At 40.0% G+C, this 24,998-nt stretch overlaps 1 protein-coding gene across 6 annotated transcripts in view; it reads right to left on the reverse strand.

Moving 5' to 3' along the window:
• The window catches only part of LOC133664262 (cordon-bleu protein-like 1), a 53,076-nt gene that overhangs the window by 14,816 nt on the left and 13,262 nt on the right, over positions 1-24,998 (reverse strand). For 3 of the 6 annotated variants that reach the window (XM_062068773.1, XM_062068776.1, XM_062068771.1), the window contains exons 2-10: positions 18,682-18,870; positions 16,766-16,970; positions 16,449-16,704; positions 16,256-16,381; positions 16,097-16,188; positions 11,623-11,862; positions 11,426-11,555; positions 846-978; positions 687-751 (exon numbers count right to left, since the gene is read on the reverse strand). In XM_062068773.1, the coding sequence (XP_061924757.1) occupies positions 687-751; positions 846-978; positions 11,426-11,555; positions 11,623-11,862; positions 16,097-16,188; positions 16,256-16,381; positions 16,449-16,704; positions 16,766-16,970; positions 18,682-18,773 (1,339 nt within the window). In that variant the 5' untranslated portion in view covers positions 18,774-18,870. The remainder of the gene's footprint in view (positions 1-686; positions 752-845; positions 979-11,425; positions 11,556-11,622; positions 11,863-16,096; positions 16,189-16,255; positions 16,382-16,448; positions 16,705-16,765; positions 16,971-18,681; positions 18,871-24,998) is intronic. The other 3 variants (XM_062068772.1, XM_062068775.1, XM_062068774.1) reach the window with 3 other exon arrangements.

A 24,998-nucleotide genomic window follows, 5' to 3' on the forward strand; every position in this document is an offset into this window, starting at 1 on the left:
ATAGACTGTATTTATATTATTCACATGTGAATAATGCTGTATAATAGACTGTATTTATATTATTCACATGTGAATAATGCTGTATAATAGACTGTATTTATATTATTCACATGTGAATAATACTGTAGCGAACTGTGGTGCTGAATTCCCCCCAGGGATCAATAAAGTACTTTCTATTCTATTCTATATATATCATTTATATTTGTTTATTTATGAAAGAGAGGTTTTTCTTAACAAGTTAAAGTTGTTTAATGATAATACAAGCATGTTCAACATTCATTTCTTTCACGAAGACCAGAATATAAGTTGGCGTGATTCTGATGACAAACCACCACTTCCTGTTGGTAAAAAGTATGTTTCCTATCTTTCATGTCACGTGACCACTACTTCCTGTTGGTAAAAAGTATGTTTTGTCTGTGTAGGAAGTGCATGTTGTCTTGCTATTATTGAACTCCTTCCCCACGCAGTTCTTTATTTTGGCCACTAGTCAGCAGTGTTGACTTTTTGCATCTTATATTGAGTCAATGCTGTGTAATGATAGTGTGCATTTCTTCCAAAAGATAAAAACTACAACATTTCTAACACAAAGTAGTGTATAGTTCTAACTTATATATTTCCCCGATGACTGAACAATATACATAGTCTTACAAAGCGTCTGATCAGACCTAACCATGCCTCCATCATACCTGTCAGGTGAGACGTGCCATCCAGTGTCTTCACATCCAAGGTGTCACCTGAGATCTGTGGCGCTCTGCCAGATCCAAAGGAAAAGCAACAAATTAAAAAGGGACTCCTAAGAAGGATTTACCAACAGAATCTTGCAAAGGCGTTATTAGAGTTCGTACTTGCCATCTGAGGACAGATCACCACATTGATCGTCCCCAAGGTCTGGGAGACCCGGGTCTTCTCCGTGGACCTGGGTTGCAGCTGCCGACGTCTCCTCCATAATCTCCTCCAGTGTTTCAGCTGCTGGGAGCTCTGCAAAAACAGCGAGATGGCCGTCAGACTCTGGAGACATAATAATAATAATAATAATAATAGATGTTATTTGTAAAAGCACTTTACATTGAGCAAACAACCTCAAAGTGCTACAGTGCATTTAAAAAAATAAATAATTAAATACAATTAAAAAAAAAAAAAACAACAACGCTAGAACCACAAATAGCTGCCCCCAACAAGTCAAATAAATAGTAAAAAAAACTAAAAACTAAAACAGCCTAATAGCTAGAACAGGGGTCGGCAACCCAAAATGTTGAAAGAGCCATATTGGACCAAAAAAACAAAAACAAATCTGTCTGGAGCCGCAAAAAATTAAAAGCCATATTACATGTGCCATGAGATATACATTGAATTAAGAGGACTTAAAGGAAACTAAATGAGCTCAAATATAGCTACAAATGAGGCATAATGATGCAATATGTACATATAGCTAGCCTAAATAGCATGTTAGCATCGATTAGCTTGCAGTCATTCAGTGACCAAATATGTCTGATTAGCACTCCACACAAGTCAATAACATCAACAAAACTCACCTTTGTGCACTAATGTACAACGTTAACAGTTTGGTGGACAAAATGAGACAGAAAAAGAAGTGGCATAAAACACGTCCTGGAAAGTCGGAGAAAGTTATGCATGTAAACAGACTATACGGTGAGTTCAAGGACCGACATAATAATAATAATAATAATAGATGTTATTTGTAAAAGCACTTTACATTGAGCAAACAACCTCAAAGTGCTACAGTGCATTTAAAAAAATAAAAAAATAAATAGAATTAAATTTAAAAAAACAACAACGCTAGAACCACAAATAGCTGCCCCCAACAAGTCAAATAAATAGTAAAAAAAAAAAAAAACTAAAACAGCCTAATAGCTAGAACAGGGGTCGGCAACCCAAAATGTTGAAAGAGCCATATTGGACCAAAAAAACAAAAACAAATCTGTCTGGAGCCGCAAAAAATTAAAAGCCATATTACATGTGCCATGAGATATACATTGAATTAAGAGGACTTAAAGGAAACTAAATGAGCTCAAATATAGCTACAAATGAGGCATAATGATGCAATATGTACATATAGCTAGCCTAAATAGCATGTTAGCATCGATTAGCTTGCAGTCATGCAGTGACCAAATATGTCTGATTAGCACTCCACACAAGTCAATAACATCAACAAAACTCACCTTTGTGCACTCATGTACAACGTTAACAGTTTGGTGGACAAAATGAGACAGAAAAAGAAGTGGCATAAAACACGTCCTGGAAAGTCGGAGAAAGTTATGCATGTAAACAGACTATACGGTGAGTTCAAGGACCAACAAAATAAGTAAGACAAAACGGCGCTCGCCCAATACTTGAATCAGTGAGGCATATTTAATATAAACAGTGTGATTTATAACAATTAGGGAGGTTTGTGTCATGTTTGTCCTCCTACAGAAACCATACTAAAACAAAAACATTGATTTTTTTTCCCCCCTCATCTTTTTCCATTCTTCATACATTTTTGAAAAATCTCCAGAGAGCCACTAGGGCGGCGCTAAAGAGCCGCATAGCCGGCGGTTGCCGACCCCCGAGCTAGAACTAGCACACAAAAGAAGGGTTTTTAAGCCTTTTTTTTTTTAAAAGCATCCACAGTCTGTGGTGCCCTCATGTGGTCAGGGAGAGCGTTCCACAGACATGTCCAGCTCCCGCATGACACGGTTCCAAGTTCACAAAGCAAAGTCCGTAAAAAAAAGCCCGCTTGCGTTGATTTGCGGTCTCTAGAATATTCATGACTCGGCATAAAATAAATAGAATGTTGTCTTTTCCTTGTCCCATGCATAACTCCTCCTGTACTTGTATTATTGTGTGAACGCTCCAAAGCATTCACACATTTGGTGTTCTACATCAAAGATCATCTATTTCTTCTTCTTCTCCAGATTTTGGCACGCTCTACCTTCCACATTTTTCACCCGATTCAAACTGTTCCAACTTCAAACTGTTCAGCCTGTTTGGGAATAGCGAGGCTTTTCCTTGACTAATTCCAAAAATTCCCAGATTTCCAGGTTTTCCGGGACCTTTTTTCCCATTCAAAATGAATTGGCCATTTTTCAAACTTCCACCATTTCCACATTTTTCGACTTATTCAAACCATTACACCTTCAACACATTCCACCATCCTGGAAATCTAAACAACTTCTTTTCCAAGTTAAAAAAATGTCCAGGATTTTCCGGAATTCCTGGTTTTCCAAAGCCCTATTTCCACCCTTTATTCTGGCGACTACTCCTCCCACATTTTTCAACGCATTTCAACCATTCCACCGTCAAAACATTCCTCTTAATCAGGACAAAAAACAAAGTTGTTTTTTGAACTGGTAAAATTTCCGGTTTTCACGAAATTCCAGGAATTCCCTAATACCATTTCTCAATTCAACATGTTACTACTTCAACATTTCTCGACCGATTTGAACAATTCCAACACCAACCATTCCCAGAACATTCAAGTCTTTTAACATGTTAAAAAAAATCCAGCTTTTCCCGAAATTCCCACATTTTTATGAAATTCCCAGTGAAATTCCAAAAATTCCCAGAATTCCAGGTTTTTCCCATTCAAAATGAATTGGCCATTTTTCAAACTTCCACCATTTCCACATTTTTCAACCTATTCAAACCATTCCACCTTCAACACATTCCACCATCCTGGAAATTTTGAACTACCTTTTTTCCAAGTTAAAAAAAAATTCCAGAATTTTCCAGAATTCCAGGTTTTCCAAAGCCCTATTTCCACCCTTTATTCTGGCGACTACTCCTCCCACATTTTTCAACACATTTCAACCATTCCACCGTCAAAACATTCCTCTTAATCAGGACAAAAAACAAAGTTGTTTTTTGAACTGGTAAAATTTCCGGTTTTCCCTAAATTCCAGGAATTCCCTAATACCCTTTCTCAATTCAACATGTTACTACTTCAACATTTCTCGACCGATTTGAACAATTCCAACACCAACCATTCCCAGAACATTCAAGTCTTTTAACATATTAAAAAAAATCCAGCTTTTCCCGAAATTCCCACATTTTTATGAAATTCCTATTGAAATTCCCCAAATTCCCAGATTTTCCAGAATTCCAGGTTTTTCCCATTCAAAATGAATTGGCCATTTTTCAAACTTCCACCATTTCCACATTTTTCAACCTATTCAAACCATTCCACCTTCAACACATTCCACCATCCTGGAAATTTTAAACTACCTTTTTTTCAAAGTTAAAAACAATTCCAGGTTTTTCCAGAATTCCTGGTTTTCCAAAGCCCTATTTCCACCCTTTATTCTGGCGACTACTCCTCCCACATTTTTCAACGCATTTCAACCATTCCACCGTCAAAACATTCCTCTTAATCAGGACAAAAAACAAAGTTGTTTTTTGAACTGGTAAAATTTCCGGTTTTCACGAAATTCCAGGAATTCCCTAATACCATTTCTCAATTCAACATGTTACTACTTCAACATTTCTCGACCGATTTCAACAATTCCAACACCAACCATTCCCAGAACATTCAAGTCTTTTAACATGTTTAAAAAAATCCCGCTTTTCCCGAAATTCCCACATTTTTATGAAATTCCCATTGAAATTCCAAAAATTCCCAGAATTCCAGGTTTTTCCCATTCAAAATGAATTGGCCATTTTTCAAACTTCCACCATTTCCACATTTTTCAACCTATTCAAACTATTCCACCTTCAACACATTCCACCATCCTGGAAATTTTGAACTACCTTTTTTCAAAGTTAAAAACAATTCCAGGTTTTTCCAGAATTCCTGGTTTTCCAAAGCCCTATTTCCACCCTTTATTCTGGCGACTACTCCTCCCACATTTTTCAACGCATTTCAACCATTCCACCGTCAAAACATTCCTCTTAATCAGGACAAAAAACAAAGTTGTTTTTTGAACTGGTAAAATTTCCGGTTTTCCCTAAATTCCAGGAATTCCCTAATACCATTTCTCAATTCAACATGTTACTACTTCAACATTTCTCGACCGATTTGAACAATTCCAACACCAACCATTTCCAGAACATTCAAGTCTTTTAACATATTAAAAAAAATCCCGCTTTTCCCGAAATTCCCACATTTTTATGAAATTCCCATTGAAATTCCAAAAATTCCCAGATTTCCCAGAATTCCAGGTTTTTCCCATTCAAAATGAATTGGCCATTATTCAAACTTCCACCATTTCCACATTTTTCAACCTATTCAAACCATTCCGCCTTCAACACATTCCATCCTGGAAATTTTAAACTACCTTTTTTCCAAGTTAAAAAAAATTCCAGAATTTTCCAGAATTCCAGGTTTTCCAAAGCCCTATTTCCACCCTGTATTCTGGCGACTACTCCTCCCACATTTTTCAACGCATTTCAACCATTCCACCGTCAAAACATTCCTCTTAATTAGGACAAAAAACAAAGTTGTTTTTTGAACTGGTAAAATTTCCAGTTTTCACGAAATTCCAGGAATTCCCTGATACCATTTCTCAATTCAACATGTTACTACTTCAACATTTCTCGACCGATTTGAACAATTCCAACACCAACCATTCCCAGAACATTCAAGTCTTTTAACATGTAAAAAAAAATCCCGCTTTTCCCGAAATTCCCACATTTTTATGAAATTCCCATTGAAATTCCAAAAATTCCCAGAATTCCAGGTTTTTCCCATTCAGAAGGAATTGGCCATTTTTCAAACTTCCACCATTTCCACATTTTTCAACCTATTCAAACCATTCCACCTTCAACACATTCCACCATCCTCGAAATTTAAACTACTTTTTTTCCAAGTTAAAAAAAATGTCCAGGATTTTCCGGAATTCCAGGTTTTCCAAAGCCCTATTTCCACCCTGTATTCTGGCGACTACTCCTCACACATTTTTCAACGCATTTTAACCATTGCACCGTCAAAACATTCCTCTTAATCAGGACAAAAAACTAAGTTGTTTTTTGAAATGTAAAAATTCCAGATTTTCCTGAAATTCCAGGAATTCCGCAATACCATTTCTCAAATCAACGTGTTACTACTTCAACATTTCTCGACCGATTTGAACAATTCCAACACCAACCATTCCCAGAACATTCAAGTCTTTTAACATGTTAAAAAAAAATCCCGCTTTTCCCGAAATTCCCACATTTTTATGAAATTCCCATTGAAATTCCATAAATTCCCAGAATTCCAGGTTTTTCCCATTCAAAATGAATTGGCCATTTTTCAAACTTCCACCATTTCCACATTTTTCAACATATTCAAACCATTCCACCTTCAACACATTCCAACATCCTGGAAATCTAAACTACTTTTTTTCCAAGTTAAAAAAATGTCCAGGATTTTCCGGAATTCCAGGTTTTCCAAAGCCCTATTTCCACCCTTTATTCTGGCGACTACTCCTCCCACATTTTTCAACGCATTTCAACCATTCCACCGTCAAAACATTCCTCTTAATTAGGACAAAAAACAAAGTTGTTTTTTGAACTGGAAAAATTCCAGGTTTTCCTGAAATTCCAGGAATTCCGCAATACCATTTCTCAATTCAACATGTTACTACTTCAACATTTCTCGACTGATTTGAACAATTCCAACACCAACCGTTTCCAGAACATTCAAGTCTTTTAATATGTTATAAAAAATCCCGCTTTTCCCGAAATTCCCACATTTTTATGAAATTCCCATTGAAATTCCAAAAATTCCCCGAATTCCAGGTTTTTCCCATTCAGAAGGAATTGGCCATTTTTCAAACTTCCACCATTTCCACATTTTTCAACCTATTCAAACCATTCCACCTTCAACACATTCCACCATCCTCGAAATTTAAACTACTTTTTTCCAAGTTAAAAAAATGTCCAGGATTTTCCGGAATTCCAGGTTTTCCAAAGCCCTATTTCCACCCTTTATTCTGGCGACTACTCCTCCCACATTTTTCAACGCATTTCAACCATTCCACCGTCAAAACATTCCTCTTAATCAGGAAAAAAAACTAAGTTGTTTTTTGAACTGGTAAAATTTCCAGTATTCCCGAAATTCCAGGAATTCCCTAATACCATTTCTCAATTCAACGTGTTACTACTTCAACATTTCTCGACCGATTTGAACAATTCCAACACCAACCATTCCCAGAACATTCAAGTCTTTTAACATGTTCCAAAAAATCCCGCTTTTCCCGAATATCCCAAATTCTTTGGAAATTCCCATTGAAATAAATGGGATATTCTTCAAAGTTCCACATTTTTCATCTGATTCAAACCGTTCCATCTTCAAACTGTTCAGCCTATTTGGGAATCGCGGGGCTTTCCCTTGACAAATTCCCCAAATTCCCAGATTTCCCAGAAATCCAGGTTTTTCCCATTCAGAAGGAATTTGCCATTTTTCAAACTTCCACCATTTCCACATTGTTCGACCTATTCAAACCATTCCGCCTTCAACACATTCCATCCTGGAAATTTTAAACTACCTTTTTTCCAAGTTAAAAAAAAATCCAGAATTTTCCGGAATTCCAGGTTTTCCGAAGTCCTATTTCCACCCTTTATTCTGGCGACTACTCCTCACACATTTTTCAACGCATTTCAACCATTCCACCGTCAAAACATTCCTCTTAATCAGGACAAAAAACTAAGTTGTTTTTTGAACTGGAAAAATTACAGATTTTCCTGAAATTCCAGGAATTCCGCAATACCATTTCTCAATCCAACATGTTACTACTTCAACATTTCTCGACCGATTTGAACAATTCCAACACCAACCATTCCCAGAACATTCAAGTCTTTTAACATATTTAAAAAAATCCAGCTTTTCCCAAAATTCCCACATTTTTATGAAATTCCCATTGAAATTCCAAAAATTCCAAGATTTCCCAGAATTCCAGGTTTTTCCCATTCAAAATGAATTGGCCATTTTTCAAACTTCCACCATTTCCAAATTTTTCAACCTATTCAAACTATTACACCTTCAACACATTCCACCATCCTGGAAATTTTACACTACCTTTTTTCAAAGTTAAAAACAATTCCAGGTTTTTCCAGAATTCCTGGTTTTCCAAAGCCCTATTTCCACCCTTTATTCTGGCGACTACTCCTCCCACATTTTTCAACCCACTTCAACCGTTCCACCGTCAAAACATTCCTCTTAATCAGGACAAAAAATAAATTTGTTTTTTGAACTGGAAAAATTCCCGGTTTTCCCGAAATTCCAGGAATTCTGTAATACCATTTCTCAATTAAAAATGTTACTACTTCAACATTTGAAAAATTCCAACACCAACCATTCCCAGAACATTCAAGTCTTTTAACATGTTCAAAAAAATCCCGCTTTTCCCGAAATTCCCAAATTCTTTGGAAATTCCCATTGAAATTAAATGGGACATTTTTTCTAAGTTCCACAACTTATAAATTTGTCTTCTAATTCAAACTGTATTGTGTGCTTTCCTTCAATAATTCTAAAACGTTTCCCGGGTTTCCTGGAATTCCCAGTTTTTAGGGACATTTTCCCCATTCAAAATTTTTCAAACTTCCACCATTTCCACATTTTTCAATCGCTTCAAACCATTCCACCTTCAACACATTCAACTCATCCTGGACATTCAAACTATCATTTTTCCAAGTTCCAAAACATTCCAGGAATTCCCAGAATTCCCGTTTTTTCACTTCAACATTTCTCAACCGATTTGAGGAATTCCAACACCAATCATTTCAACTCATTCAGACCATTCAAGTTTTTCTACCATTAAAAAAAAAAATCCCGCTTTTCCCGAAATTCCCAAATTCTTTGGAAATTCCCATTGAAATAAATGGGACATTCTTCAAAGTTCCACATTTTTCATCTGACTCAAACTGTTCCAACTTCAAAATATTCAGCCTGTTCGGGAATTATGTGCTCTACTTCAACAGTTCTAAAAAAAAAATTCCAGGATTTAAGTTCACCTTCAGCATTCACACGCAATTCCTTCAGGAATTGCCTCATCTAGTTCCTATATGGATGTATTATATTTTTGTTCCTCATCCAGCAACGATGCTAAGCTCATCTCATTGTGTTGAATTGCAGATTGTGAAAAGAATAGATAGATGTCAGTGAGCTGCTGAGCAGCACTAGACTGTGAGCAGATGAACAAGGTAGGAGAAGCAACAGGAATGTCATTTCAGTGCAGTAACCTCGAACTTCCTCAGGGTGGCGACAGAGCTCACATAAACACAACCACTTTTATTTCCAAGTCTCAGGCTGAAACATGAAAGAGTCTGATTGTTGCTTTAAATTGGCCAGGGTGGAGCTTCCCTCACACCACTTTAGAATAATGGCCACAATTACCGGAAACTACCTCCATTCCACCCACAAACATCACACAACTGAAAACACACCCGTCCTTTCATTTTGGAGGACAAAAGTGGGGCAGCCGTCATTTTATATTTAGTCAGCTGGTGGCTTCCTAATCTTGAATAAAGACACGTTACAATTAAGGTCCAATATTTTCTAGATGAAGGGGACCACAAAAAATGTAATTATTGTCTTTATTTGAAGAAACAAATGTTAGTGTACATGAAACATATGTTTATTATTGTCATTTAGTCCTTCAATAAAATAGTCAACATACTAGACAACTTGTCCTTTAGTAGTAAGTAAACAAACAAAGTTGGCACTAATTGGCCCAAATTGGCCCTTATCTGCCTGAGTTGGCCCTAAATAAGTTAGCCCTAAATTGGCTCTAAGTTGGCCGTAAATTGGCCCCAAGTTTGTCCCAAGTGGCCCTAATTGGCAATAAATAAGTTAGCCCAAAGTTAGCCCAAAGTTGGCCCTAAATTGGCCTAATTGGCCCTAAATTGGCCTTAATTTGGCCATAAATAGGTTAGCCCTAAGTTGGCCCTAATTGCCCTAATTTGCCCTAATTTGGCCCTAAATAAGTTGGCACTAAATCGGCACTAAATTGGCCCTAAATTGGCCTAATTGGCCCTAGTTGGCACTAAGTTGGCCTTAATAGTTGGCCCTAATTGGCCCTAAATAAGTTGGCCCTAAAATGGCACTAAATTGGCCCTAAATTGGCCCTAAATAGGTTAGCCCTATGTTGGCCCTAAATTGGCCCTAATTTGCCCTAATTTGCCTAAGTTGGCCCTAACTTGGCCCTAAATTGGCACTAAATTGGCCCTAAATTGGCCCTAAGCTGGCCCTAAATTGGCCTAATTTGCCTAAATTGGCCCTAGTTGGCACTAAGTTGGTCTTAATAGTTGGCCCTAAGTTGGCCCTAAATAAGTTGGCCCTAAATTGGCCATAAGTTGGCCCTAAATTGGCCCTTATTGGCCTAATTGCCCTAATTTGCTTAAGTTAGCCCTAATTTGCCTAAATTGTCCATGATTGGCCCTAAATTGGCCCTAATTGGCCCTTAATAAATTGGCCCTAAATTGGCCCTAAATTGGCTCTAAATTGGCCCTACAAACATTTTACAAAGTGATCACTGCAGACAGTTGTTTGCCAATTTAGTGCTTAAATAAAATAGTGAACATACTAGACAACTTGTCTTTTAGTAGTAAGTAAACAAACAAAGACTCCTAATTAGTCTGCTGACGTATGCAGTAACATATTGTGTCATTTATACACCTATTATTTTCTACACATTATGAGGGACAAACTGTAAAAAATGGATTATTAATCCACTTGTTCATTTACTGTTAATATCTGCTTATTTTCTGTTTGAACATGTTCTATCTACACTTCTGTTCAAATGTAATAATCACTTATTCTTCTCTTCTTTGATGCTTGACATTAGTTTTGGATGATACCACACATTTAGGTATCGATCTGATACCAAGTAGTTACAGGATCATACATTGGTCATATTCAAAGACCTCATGTGTCCAGGGACGTATTTACTGACTTTATAAACATCATATGAATTTTTAAAAAAGGAACAAAGATTTTGTAATGTAATCATAGTAGTAGGATTAGGATTAGTGATTTAGAAGTAGCTAAAACACTGCGGATGGACATTAGCCGCTAGCTAGCTAGCCATGTCTTAAAGCAGCTCTTCCTGAGGGTGTTTCAGTGTTATAACTTCACCTTTATCTTGACTTTTTACACCAAAATGCGTCCATTCTCCCTTTTCTGTCTACACACTGTGTCTGCTTGTAAGTACTCTGTGTGTGTGCGCTGCCCAACATGCTCCTCTGCTCCTAAAACCAGCAATGTCACCGCATGACCAGTACTTTTTACAGGTGGTATAGTACCGAATATGATTAATTAGTATGGCGGTACTATACTAGTACTGGTACAACCCTAGTTCCAATACATAAACACACACAAAGTAGTCCCAGAAAGTATAATCCTAATGTTGTTCAGTGCAATGACCACAAGGGGGCACAATAGTTCCATAAAATAAGACAGACATGCCAACAAAACTCTGAAAAAGATAGGATCGCCAAAAAAACTCACCTTGTGTATTTTCCTCAGCAAAAACTGTATCGGGGACAGTCACCCCCGGGGGTGTGGGCGGCAGGGGAGCCTTGCGTTTGGGTCTCTTCAGTGACGACTCGGCTGAGGAGCCAGGACTCGGCCCAGACACCTACACACCCAAAACAAGAACACATAAGTCCTCTTGAAAATACGAGGTCAATGTTTGCTGGACCCACCTGATGGCAGTCCAGCGGGGTGTTGGGTACGGAGTAGAACCTCTGGCGGGTGCCGGGGTGGGTGTGGCAGTTCTGAGACACCAGGATGGGCGGCTGAGGCGCTCGTCTCTTCTTGGGCGCCTCGCCGCCCGGCGACGTCGGGGACGTGAGCGGCGGCGAGCTGGATCGGGGCAAGGCCATGCTGAGTGGTCGAGGCTTGATCACCAGCACCGGAGAAGCCGGGGCACTGGCTGTCGTGGCCTTGGAAGAGCAAACATCCAATCAGGACTTTGCTCCGAAAGCACACCGAACACGCTCGACCAATGAAAGCCAAGTAAACAAACCTCCCTCTGCTCGTGTGTAACATGCATGTACCTGTCATTTAGTTTTTAATGAACACAACTTGAAAAGAAGCCACCATGGGGCCAAAAGATGTGGGCACGACCTCCAGGTTGCAGAGACACAGGCGACGTGCACTAAAAGGTTTCTTGAATCATGCTCGCACACAGAGTGAATCCACACACAAACACCAAGTAAATACAAGGCAACATGGAACATAGAGGGGGAGTTCAATGGGACTGGTGAGTTCCATGGTACTGGTGAGTTCCATGGGACTGGTGAGTTCCATGGGACTGGTGAGTTCCATGGGTACTGGTGTGTTCCATGGGTACTGGTGAGTTCCATGGGTACTGGTGAGTTCCATGGGACTGGCGAGTTCTATGGTACTGGCGAGTGCCATTGAACTGGTCAGTTCCATGGTACTGGTCAGTTCCATGGGATTGGCGAGTTTCATGGGACTGGTGAGTTCCATGGGTACTGGTGAGTTCCATGGTACTGGTCGGTTCCATGGTACTGGTCAGTTCCATGGGACTGGCGAGTTCCATGGGACTGGCAAGTTTCATGGGACTGGTGAGTTCCATGGATACTGGTGAGTTCCATGGGTACTGGTGAGTTCCATGGGTACTGGTGAGTTCAATGGGACTGGTGGGTTCCATGGTACTGGTGAGTTCCATGGGACTAGTGAGTTCCATGGGTACTGGTGAGTTCCATGGTACTGGTGAGTTCCATGGTACTGGTGAGTTCCATTGGACTAGTGAGTTCCATGGGTAGTGGTGAGTTCCATGGGACTGGTGAGTTCCATGGTACTGGTGAGTTTCAAGGGACTGGTGAGTTCCATTGTACTGGTGAGTTCCATGGGACTGGTGAGTTCCATGGGACTGGTGAGTTCCATGGGTACTGGTGAGTTCCATGGGTACTGGCGAGTTCTATGGTACTGGCGAATTCTATGGGACTGGCGAATTCCATGGGACTGGTGAGTTCCATGGTACTGGTGAGTTCCATGGGACTGGTGAGTTCCATTGGACTGGTGAGTTCCATGGGACTGGTGAGTTCCATGGGTACTGGTGAGTTCCATGGTACTGGTGAGTTCCATGGGTACTGGTGAGTTCCATGGGACTGACAAGTTCTATGGTACTGGCGAATTTTATGGGACTGGCGAATTCCATGGGACTGGCGAATTCCATGGGACTGGTGAGTTCCATGGTACTGGTGAGTTCCATGGGACTGGCAAGTTCTATGGTACTGGCGAATTCTATGGGACTGGCGAATTCCATGGGACTGGCGAGTTCCATGGTACTGGTGAGTTCCATGGTACTGGTGAGTTCCATGGGACTGGTGAGTTCCATTGGACTGGTGAGTTCCATGGGACTGGTGAGTTCCATGGGTACTGGTGAGTTCCATGGTACTGGTGAGTTCCATGGTACTGGTGAGTTCCATGGGACTGGTGAGTTCCATGGGTACTGGTGAGTTCCATGGGACTGACAAGTTCTATGGTACTGGCGAATTTTATGGGACTGGCGAATTCCATGGGACTGGCGAATTCCATGGGACTGGTGAGTTCCATGGTACTGGCGAGTTCCATGGGACTGGCAAGTTCTATGGTACTGGCGAATTCTATGGGACTGGCGAATTCCATGGGACTGGTGAGTTCCATGGTACTGGTCAGTTCCATGGTACTGGTCAGTTCCATGGTACTGGTGAGTTCCATGGGACTGGTGAGTTCCATGGTACTGGTGAGTTCCATGGTACTGGTGAGTTCCATGGGACTGGTGAGTTCCATGGGACTGGTGCCCACGTGATGTTCCTCAGGAAACGGATGCAACAAAATAAAAGCACGTGCTTTGATCAAGAAGCTGAGATTGACTTTTCAACGTAAGAAAGTAAAATAAAGTATGAAGTCTGCATGGTTCATCCATTCATCACCAACAAGAGTACTGGATGAAGAGTGAAAATGTTCATTTATCTAGTTCAGTTTTCATTTAAATGTACTTTTGCATTCACACACACACACACACACACACACACACACACACACACACACACACACACACACACACACACACACACTCATTCATTCACAAACATTAATTCACACACATTCATTCATAAACATTCACACACATTCATTCATTCACACACACATTGACACACATTCATTCATTCATTCACACACACACAATAATTCATCCACACTCACATTCATTCATTCACACACACATTCAAACCCATTCATTCACACACACACACACACACACACACACACACACACACACACACACACACACACACACACACACACACACACACACACACACACACACACACACACATTAACACACTTTCATTCATTCACACACACTCACACACATTCATTTATTCACACACATTCATTAATTCACACACACACTTTCATTCACACACGCACACATTCATTCATAAACATTGACACACATTCATTCATTCACATACACACATTCATTCACACGCACACACATTTCATTCACACACACATACACACACACACACACACACACACTCATTCATCCATTCATTCATTCACTCACACATTCACGCCCATTCATTCATTCACACACATTCATTCATTCATTCACACACACACATTCATTCATTCACACACACACATTCATTCATTCACATACACACATTGACACACATTTATTCACACACACACATTCATTCACACGCACACACATTTCATTCACACACACACACACACACACACACACACACACACACTCATTCATCCATTCATTCATTCACTCACACATTCACACCCATTCATTCATTCACACTTTAACACACATTCATTTATTCACACACATTCATTCATTCACACTTTAACACACATTCATTTATTCACACACATTCATTCATTCATTCACACACACACATTCATTCATTCACACACACATTCATTCATTCACACGCACACACACATTAACACACATTCATTCATTCACACACACACATTCATTCATTCACACGCACACACACATTAACACACATTCATTCATTCACACACACTTTCATTCACACACACACACACACACACACATTCATTCATAATCATTGATACACACATGTATTCATTCACATACACACATTGACACACATTCATTCACACACACACATTCATTCACATGCACACACATTTCATTCACACACACATACACGCACACACACACACACTCATTCATCCATTCATTCATTCACTCACAATCACACCCATTCATTCATTCACACTTTAACACACATTCATTTATTCACACACATTCATTCATTCACACACACACATTCATTCATTCACACACACACACACATATTAACACACATTCATGTATTCACACACATTCATTAATTCACACACATACTTTCATTCACACACACACACATTTATTCATAAACATTGACACACATTCATTCATTCACATACACACATTGACACACATTCATTCACACACACACATTCATTCACACGCGCACGCACACATTCATTCACACACTCACACACATTAATTTATTTACACACATTCATTAATTCACACACACACTTTCATTCACACACACACACACACACACACATTCATTCATAAACATTGACACACATTCATTCATTCACATACACACATTGACACACATTCATTCATTCACACACACACATTCATTCACACACACGCACACACATTCATTCACACATACACACGTACACACTCATTCAACCATTCATTCATTCACTCACACATTCACACCCATTCATTCATTCACACACTTTAACACACATTCATTTATTCACACACATTCATTCATTCACACACACACATTCATTCATTCACACACACATTCATTCACACACACACACATTCATTAATTCACACACACATTCATTTATTGACACACACATGCACACCTATTCATTCATTCACATTACCACACACACACACACACACACACATTTATCCATTGCATATGTTATTTAAATGTAGTTTTGCATTCATTCACACACACATTCATTCATTCACACACATTCATTGTGTGTCAAATAATCATCGTTCACTATCAAATGTGTTCATAGTTTGGACGACTTTACATTATATTTACGGAGAACATTCTAGAATATTCAAAAAGCAAACCGTACCTGCGCCGAGGTTTTCTTGCTCTTCCTGAACTTGCTGAAGAGACCTTTGTTCTCCTTCTCTTTCTGAGTCTTATTCTTGCCAGGCGTCACTGCTGCCGGGACAACAACGTGACAAAGCCATAAGAGAAGAAAAGAATGAGTCCAGAGTATGTCCACTACCTGCCAGGGGGGCGGAGTCCGGAACATGTCCACTAACTGCCGGGTTGGCGGAGTCCAGAACATGTCCACGACATGCCAGGGGGGCGGAGTCCAGACATGCAGGAGGAGGACTGTTTCCTCCACAGCCTGGAGAAGAGGAAGTGAAAGTCAACTTGCATGAGGAACATGAAACTCTTCACCACACTGGGATTACCTCGTGCATAAACCTCCCTGATGACCTCACTGTGATTACCTCGTGCATAAACCTCCCTGATGGCGTAATGGTTGAGGGACCAGGACAGGTCCAGAGGGGCCGGTGAGTGCAGGTCTCTGAACAGAAGTGTGCTCTCCACTGCAAACTCACACTTCTCACAGATGGCTGGTAGGAGTTGAGTCAGGGGAACCTGCGGACTGACCCTGAGAATAGTTTTCTGGCTCTTCTTGTAGTTGATCACCATGCGGACCGTGGCCTGAAGGACAAAGACTGGATTGACCAACTTCGCACATGCACGTCAAGGTTGTGGGAGTCACCTCTGGCATGTGAGGACCGACTTTCTTGTTCTTGTCGTCTCCTCTGGCTTTGAGGACCACCTTCTCTGCCTCCAAGGTTCCGATGAGAGCGCTGGGCTTCAGCTTGAAGTCGTGCCGGCCGGCTGGTAGGAGTTCTAAGGTGTAGCTGGACGGGTTGAGGTGGTACCTGGCACACAGCGTCACCAGCAGATCCATCAGGGGTTTGCTGGAAGACACACAAGACACTAAGGAGGAGGAGCCGTACTTCTGCTACCACTCAGAAGATGCATGAACACATTAACTAGGATGGCAGAGGATGCAAAACTCTCCTGAAGGAATCAATAAAGTACTAGCTATCTGTTTTGTTTCAGATGTTGTTAAAAAGCCGTGGGGTTATTGTACGGTGGAGTACAAGCATACAGCCTCACCTGTACTAGATCCATACAGTAGATCTAGACTACTGAAAACATATTTCTGAAACTTTTCAACAACAGGACTGTTGTGTTGATATAAAATGACCTCGCAAAGGCAACTTCAACACCAACATGACACGCCCTTGAAGGTTCTAGAGCAGTGGTTCTTAACCTGGGTTTGATCAAACCCTAGGGGTTCGGTGAGTAGTCCTCAGGGGTTCGGCAGAGCCTCCGCCGCGGAGGTCACACACCCGACTCATCATGTAAATAAAAACTTCTCCCTATCGGCGTATTATGGATACGTCCTGGGCATGACGATAAAGTGCATCCGGCAGTGGAGGCTCCTCTATCGGGTCTTGGGGCACTAGGAGGTTAACCCCTTTACTACTGTTACCCCAGGTGGCCCTTGGCAAAGGCCTAGTACCTGACTGCCCCCTAGCCAGGGATACAGTGAAGACCTCACCGTCTTGGACTACATGCCACTGGACCCTGACCCGATTCTGTCAAGGATCGTGTGGTGACTGTCTGTGCACCAGTCTCCTTAACAAGGTAGGGATACACCCCTACCAGGAGGATCGCCATACTCGTTCAAGTGACCGCCGATGATGATGATTATGGATACGGCAACAGCTGAAGTCACACTGATTTGCAGGTGTGTAATGAGAATCAGAATCAGCTTTATTGTCATTACGCAGGGTAACGAGATTGAGGCCATTCCATACAGTGCGATAAAACAAGTGTACCCTCTATACAGAGGGTGAAATGAATATGTACATGAATATCTACATGAAACAGGGTGGTTGGTGGAATGGGTTATTGCACCGAAGAGAAGGCAGTTATGAGGGTCAATGGGGAAGTCTGTTCAGGGTGGTTATGGCCCTGGGGAAGAAGCTGTTTTTTAGCCTGTTCGTCTTGGTTTTAATGCACCTGTAGCGCTTCCCAGAGGGCAGCAGGTGGAACAGGTCAGAGCCAGGGTGGGTGCTGTCCTTGATGATGGCACTGGCTCTGTTGAGGCAGCGGGAGGTGTAGATGTCCATCAGAGAGGGGAGAGGGCGGCCGATGATCTTTGGAGCTGTCTTGACCACTCTTTGCAGCCTCTCCCTGTCTGCTGCAGTGCAGCTGCCGTACCATACTGTAGTACAGTAGGTCAGCAGGCTCTCGATGGACGAGCGGTAGAAGGTCAGCAGCAGGTCAGGCTTCAGGTTGTACTTCCCGAGGACTCTCAGGAAGTGTAGCCGCTGCTGAGCCTTCTTGATGATTGCTGTGGTGTTGACTGTCCAGTGTGTTGTGAGTTCATGCACCGTGTTGGTTTTGTTCTTTGAACAAGGTGATGTTCATGCACGGTTCATTTTGTCCGCCAGTAAAAAAACATATAACTTTGTCTTGAATTTGAAAAAAAACTAAACATTTGATTCTTTACTAAAGAAGAGTTCGGTGAACGCGCATATGAAACTGGTGGGATTCAGTACCTCCAACAAGGTTAAGAACCACTGTTCTAGAGGCTTGAGGAGCCTTCTTGTGTACCTGCCGTGAACCGTGGTCATCTTTTCCACCCCGTCCGGCAAAACCACAACGAGAGAGAGGTCCTTATCGACAAGATTCTCCTTGTGGTCCATGGTGAAAGCCAGGTTTCCTGGATACCACCGGGAGAAACCTGACGAATCCAGACTCTTCAGTGCCGGTGGGCTGGGGGCTTTGCTCTTGGTTGACACCCTGTGGATGAAAAGAAATAATACTAAGAATGCTTGCTTGGAGGCAGCAAACACAATAAAACCTTTTTTTTTTTAGAATCCTAGTCCTCCCCAATGGGATTGATTGAATGGAGTGTGTTGTCCTCCAGGCCATAGAAAGCCAAACTAAAAACCAGTCACAAGACATGTTTCCACACACGGCCTGAGGACTTGTCTGCATGTGTTCTTTCTGAGACTACAAAACTGTCTTTCTTGACAGTTCAGTGAGTTTGGAACCTTCATCCATCCATCCATTTCCTACCGCTTGTCCCGTTTGGGGTTTGCGGGGGGTGCTGGAGCCTATCTCAGCTAAATTTGGGCGGTAGGCAGGGTACACCCTGGACAAGTCGTCACCTCATCACAGGGCCAACACAGATAGACAGACAACATTCACACACTAGGGACCATTTAGTGTTGCCAATCAACCTATCCCCAGGTGCATGTCTTTGGAGGTGGGAGGGGCCTATCCCCAGGTGCATGTCTATTGAGGTGGGAGGAAGCCGGAGTACCCGGAGGGAACCCACGCAGTCACGGGGGAGAACATGCAAACTACACACAGAAAGATCCCGAACCCGGGATTGAACCCGGGACCTTCGTATTAGTGAGGCACACGCATTAACCCCTGTCCCACCCTGCTGCCCAAAAGCGCTTTGACACTATTTCCGCATTCAACCATTCACACCCACATTCACACACTGATGGCGGGAGCTGCCATGCAAGGCCCTAACCACCACCCATCAGGAGCAAGGGTGAAGTGTCTTGAAGTGAAGTGATTTGGAACCTCTCTTTCCTAAAATAACAGACGTAGAAACACAGAATTCCAAACTCATGCTTCCATCATAAGACAACCTTTATTAACCTTCAGTGCTTCGATCCAAGGACAAAACAACGCTTGTTAGAAACATGTTTTGAACGGATGTCTCGTTTTGGGACATTTTGTGCTACTTTAGCAGCACCCCAACCCCCCGAATGATGACTTTAGAGACTGTGACATAATTACACTATATTGCCAAACGTATTTGGCCATCATCATGATCAACACAAACATCAACATGATCAACACAAACATCAACATGATCAACACAAACATCAACATTATCAACACAATAATCAACATTATCAACACAAACATCAACATGATCAACATAAACATCAACATTATCAACACAAACATCAACATGATCAACACAAACATCAACATGATCAACACAAACATCAACATTATCAACACAATAATCAACATTATCAACACAAACAAAAACATGATCAACATAAACATCAACATTATCAACACAAACATCAACATGATCAACACAAACATCAACATTATCAACACAAACATCACCATGATCAAACAATAATCAACATGATCAACACAAACATCAACATGATCAACACAAACATCAACATGATCAACACAAACATCAACATTATCAACACAAACATCACCATTATCAACACAAACATCACCATGATCAACACAAACATCAACATTATCAACACAATAATCAACATGATCAACACAAACATCAACATGATCAACATAAACATCAACATGATCAACACAAACATCAACATTATCAACACAAACATCACCATTATCAACACAAACATCACCATGATCAACACAAACATCAACATTATCAACACAATAATCAACATGATCAACACAAACATCAACATGATCAACATAAAAATCAACATGATCAACACAAACATCAACATTATCAACACAAACATCAATATGATCAACACAAACATCAACATAATCAACACAAACATCAACATTATCAACACAAACATCAACATGATCAACACAAACATCAACATGATCAACACAAACATCAACATTATCAACACAAACATCACCATGATCAACACAAACATCAACATTATCAACACAATAATCAACATTATCAACACAAACATCAACATGATCAACATAAACATCAACATGATCAACACAAACATCAACATGATCAACACAAACATCAACATGATCAACACAAACATCAACATGATCAACACAAACATCAACATTATCAACACAAACATCAACATTATCAACACAAACATCAACATGATCAACACAAACATCAACATGATCAACACAAACATCAACATTATCAACACAAACATCAACATGATCAACACAAACATCAACATGATCAACACAAACATCAACATTATCAACACAAACATCACCATGATCAACACAAACATCAACATTATCAACACAAACATCAACATTATCAACACAAAAATCAACATTATCAACACAAACATCAACATTATCAACACAAACATCAACATTATCAACACAAACATCAACATGATCAACACAAACATCAACATGATCAACACAAACATCAACATGATCAACACAAACATCAACATGATCAACACAAACATCAACATTATCAACACAAACATAAACATGATCAACACAAACGTCAACATGATCAACACAAACGTCAACATTATCAACACAAACATCAACATTATCAACACAAACATCAACATGATCAACACAAACATCAACATTATCAACACAAACATCAACATGATCAACACAAACATCAACATGATCAACACAAACATCAACAGTATCAACACAAACATCACCATGATCAACACAAACATCAACATTATCAACACAAACATCAACATTATCAACACAAACATCAACATTATCAACACAAACATCAACATTATCAACACAAACATCAACATGATCAACACAAACATCAACATTATCAACACAAACATCAACATGATCAACACAAACATCAACATTATCAACACAAACATCAACATGATCAACACAAACATCAACAAGATCAACACAAACATCAACATGATCAACACAAACATCACCATGATCAACACAAACATCAACATTATCAACACAAACATCAACATGATCAACACAAACATCAACATTATCAACACAAACATCATCATTATTAACACAAACATCAACATGATCAACACAAACATCAATATGATAAACACAAACATCAACATAATCAACACAATAATCAACATTATCAACACAAACATCAACATGATCAACATAAACATCAACATGATCAACACAAACATCAACATTATCAACACAAACATCAACATGATCAACACAAACATCAACATTATCAACACAAACATCAACATTATCAACACAAACATCACCATGATCAACACAAACATCAACATTATCAACACAAACATCAACATTATCAACACAAACATCAACATTATCAACACAAACATCAACAAGATCAACACAAACATCAACATGATCAACACAAACATCATCATTATTAACACAAACATCAACATGATCAACACAAACATCAATATGATAAACACAAACATCAACATAATCAACACAATAATCAACATTATCAACACAAACATCAACATGATCAACATAAACATCAACATGATCAACACAAACATCAACATTATCAACACAAACATCAACATGATCAACACAAACATCAACATGATCAACACAAACATCAACATTATCAACACAAACATCACCATGATCAACACAAACATCAACATGATCAACACAAACATCAACATTATCAACACAAACATCAACAAGATCAACACAAACATCAACAAGATCAACACAAACATCAACATGATCAACACAAACATCAACATGATCAACACAAACATCACCATGATCAACACAAACATCAACATGATCAACACAAACATCAACATTATCAACACAAACATCATCATTATTAACACAAACATCAACATGATCAACATAAACATCAATATGATAAACACAAACATCAACATAATCAACACAATAATCAACATTATCAACACAAACATCAACATGATCAACATAAACATCAACATGATCAACACAAACATCACCATTATCAACACAAACATCACCATGATCAACACAAACATCAACATTATCAACACAATAATCAACATTATCAACACAAACATCAACATGATCAACACAAACATCAACATGATCAACACAAACATCAACATTATTAACACAAACATCAACATTATCAACATTATCAACACAAACATCAACATGATCAACACAAACATCAACATTATCAACACAAACATCAACATGATCAACACAAACATCAACATTATCAACATTATCAACACAAACATCAACATTATCAACACAAACATCAACATGATCAACACAAACATCAACATTATCAACACAAACATCAACATTATCAACACAAACATCAACATTATCAACACAAACATCAACATTATCAACACAAACATCAACATGATCAACACCCCCCAAACGGCGTGAAGTAGTAAAACAAGGTCCTCCGCACTTGGAGATGGATGGTTAGATGGACGGTTAGATGCTTGGATAGACGGATGGTTAGATGGATGGATGGTTGGGTGGTTATATGGATGGATGTTAGATGGATGGATGGATGTTAGATAGATGGTTAGATAGACGGTTGGATGGTTAAATGGATGAATGAACAGAGACAACCACCAGTTGGATGGTTATATGGATGGATGTTAGATGGATGGACGGACGTTGGATAGATGTATTGATGGTTAGATGGATGGATGGACAGACGGATGGTTAGATTGATGGACAGATGGTTGGATGGTTAGATGGACAGATGTCAAATGGATGAATGTTAGATGGATGCATTGATGGTTAGATGGACGGGATGGATGAATGGATGTTAGATGATGTATTGATGGTTAGATAGATGGACATATGTCAGATGCATGGATGGATGATGATTAGATGGATGTTAGATGATGGATGGACGGTTAGATGGATGATGGCTAGATGGATGGATAGTTAGATGGATTGGGGTTGAGAAGACAACATAAGTGGGGGTTGAGAATACAACATAACAAGTGGGGGTTGAGAAGACAACATAACAAGTGGGGTTGAGTAGACAACATAACAAGTGTGGGTTGAGAAGACAACATAACAAGTGGGGGTTGTGTAGACAACATAACAAGTGGGGTTGAGTAGACAACATAACAAGTGGGGGTTGAGAAGACAACATAACAAGTGGGGGTTGAGAAGACAACATAACAAGTGGGGGTTGAGAAGACAACATAACAAGTGGGGGTTGAGAAGACAACATAACAAGTGGGGGTTGAGTAGACAACATAACAAGTGGGGGTTGAAAAGACAACATAACAAGTGGGGGTTGAGTAGACAACATAACAAGTGGGGGTTGAGAAGACAACATAACAAGTGGGGGTTGAGTAGACAACATAACAATTGGGGGTTGAGAAGACAACATAACAAGTGGGGGTTGTGTAGACAACATAACAAGTGGGGTTGAGTAGACAACATAACAAGTGGGGGTTGAGAAGACAACATAACAAGTGGGGGTTGAGAAGACAACATAACAAGTGGGGGTTGAGTAGACAACATAACAAGTGGGGGTTGAGAATACAACATAACAAGTGGGGGTTGAAAAGACAACATAACAAGTGGGGGTTGAGAATACAACATAACAAGTGGGGGTTGAAAAGACAACATAACAAGTGGGGGTTGAGAATACAACATGACAAGTGGGGGTTGAAAAGACAACATAACAAGTGGGGGTTGAGTAGACAACATAACAAGTGGGGGTTGAGAATACAACATAACAAGTGGGGGTTGAAAAGACAACATAACAAGTGGGGGTTGAGAATACAACATGACAAGTGGGGGTTGAAAAGACAACATAACAAGTGGGGGTTGAAAAGACAACATAACAAGTGGGGGTTGAAAAGACAACATAACAAGTGGGGGTTGAGAATACAACATGACAAGTGGGGGTTGAGAAGACAACATAACAAGTGGGGGTTGAGAAGACAACATAACAAGTGGGGGTTGAAAAGACAACATAACAAGTGGGGGTTGAGAATACAACATGACAAGTGGGGGTTGAAAAGACAACATAACAAGTGGGGGTTGAAAAGACAACATAACAAGTGGGGGTTGAAAAGACAACATAACAAGTGGGGGTTGAGAAGACAACATAACAAGTGGGGGTTGAAAAGACAACATAACAAGTGGGGGTTGAGAAGACAACATAACAAGTGGGGGTTGAGTAGACAACA

The sequence above is a fragment of the Entelurus aequoreus genome, linkage group LG14, assembly GCF_033978785.1.
Source record: "Entelurus aequoreus isolate RoL-2023_Sb linkage group LG14, RoL_Eaeq_v1.1, whole genome shotgun sequence".
NCBI lineage: Eukaryota > Metazoa > Chordata > Actinopteri > Syngnathiformes > Syngnathidae > Entelurus > Entelurus aequoreus.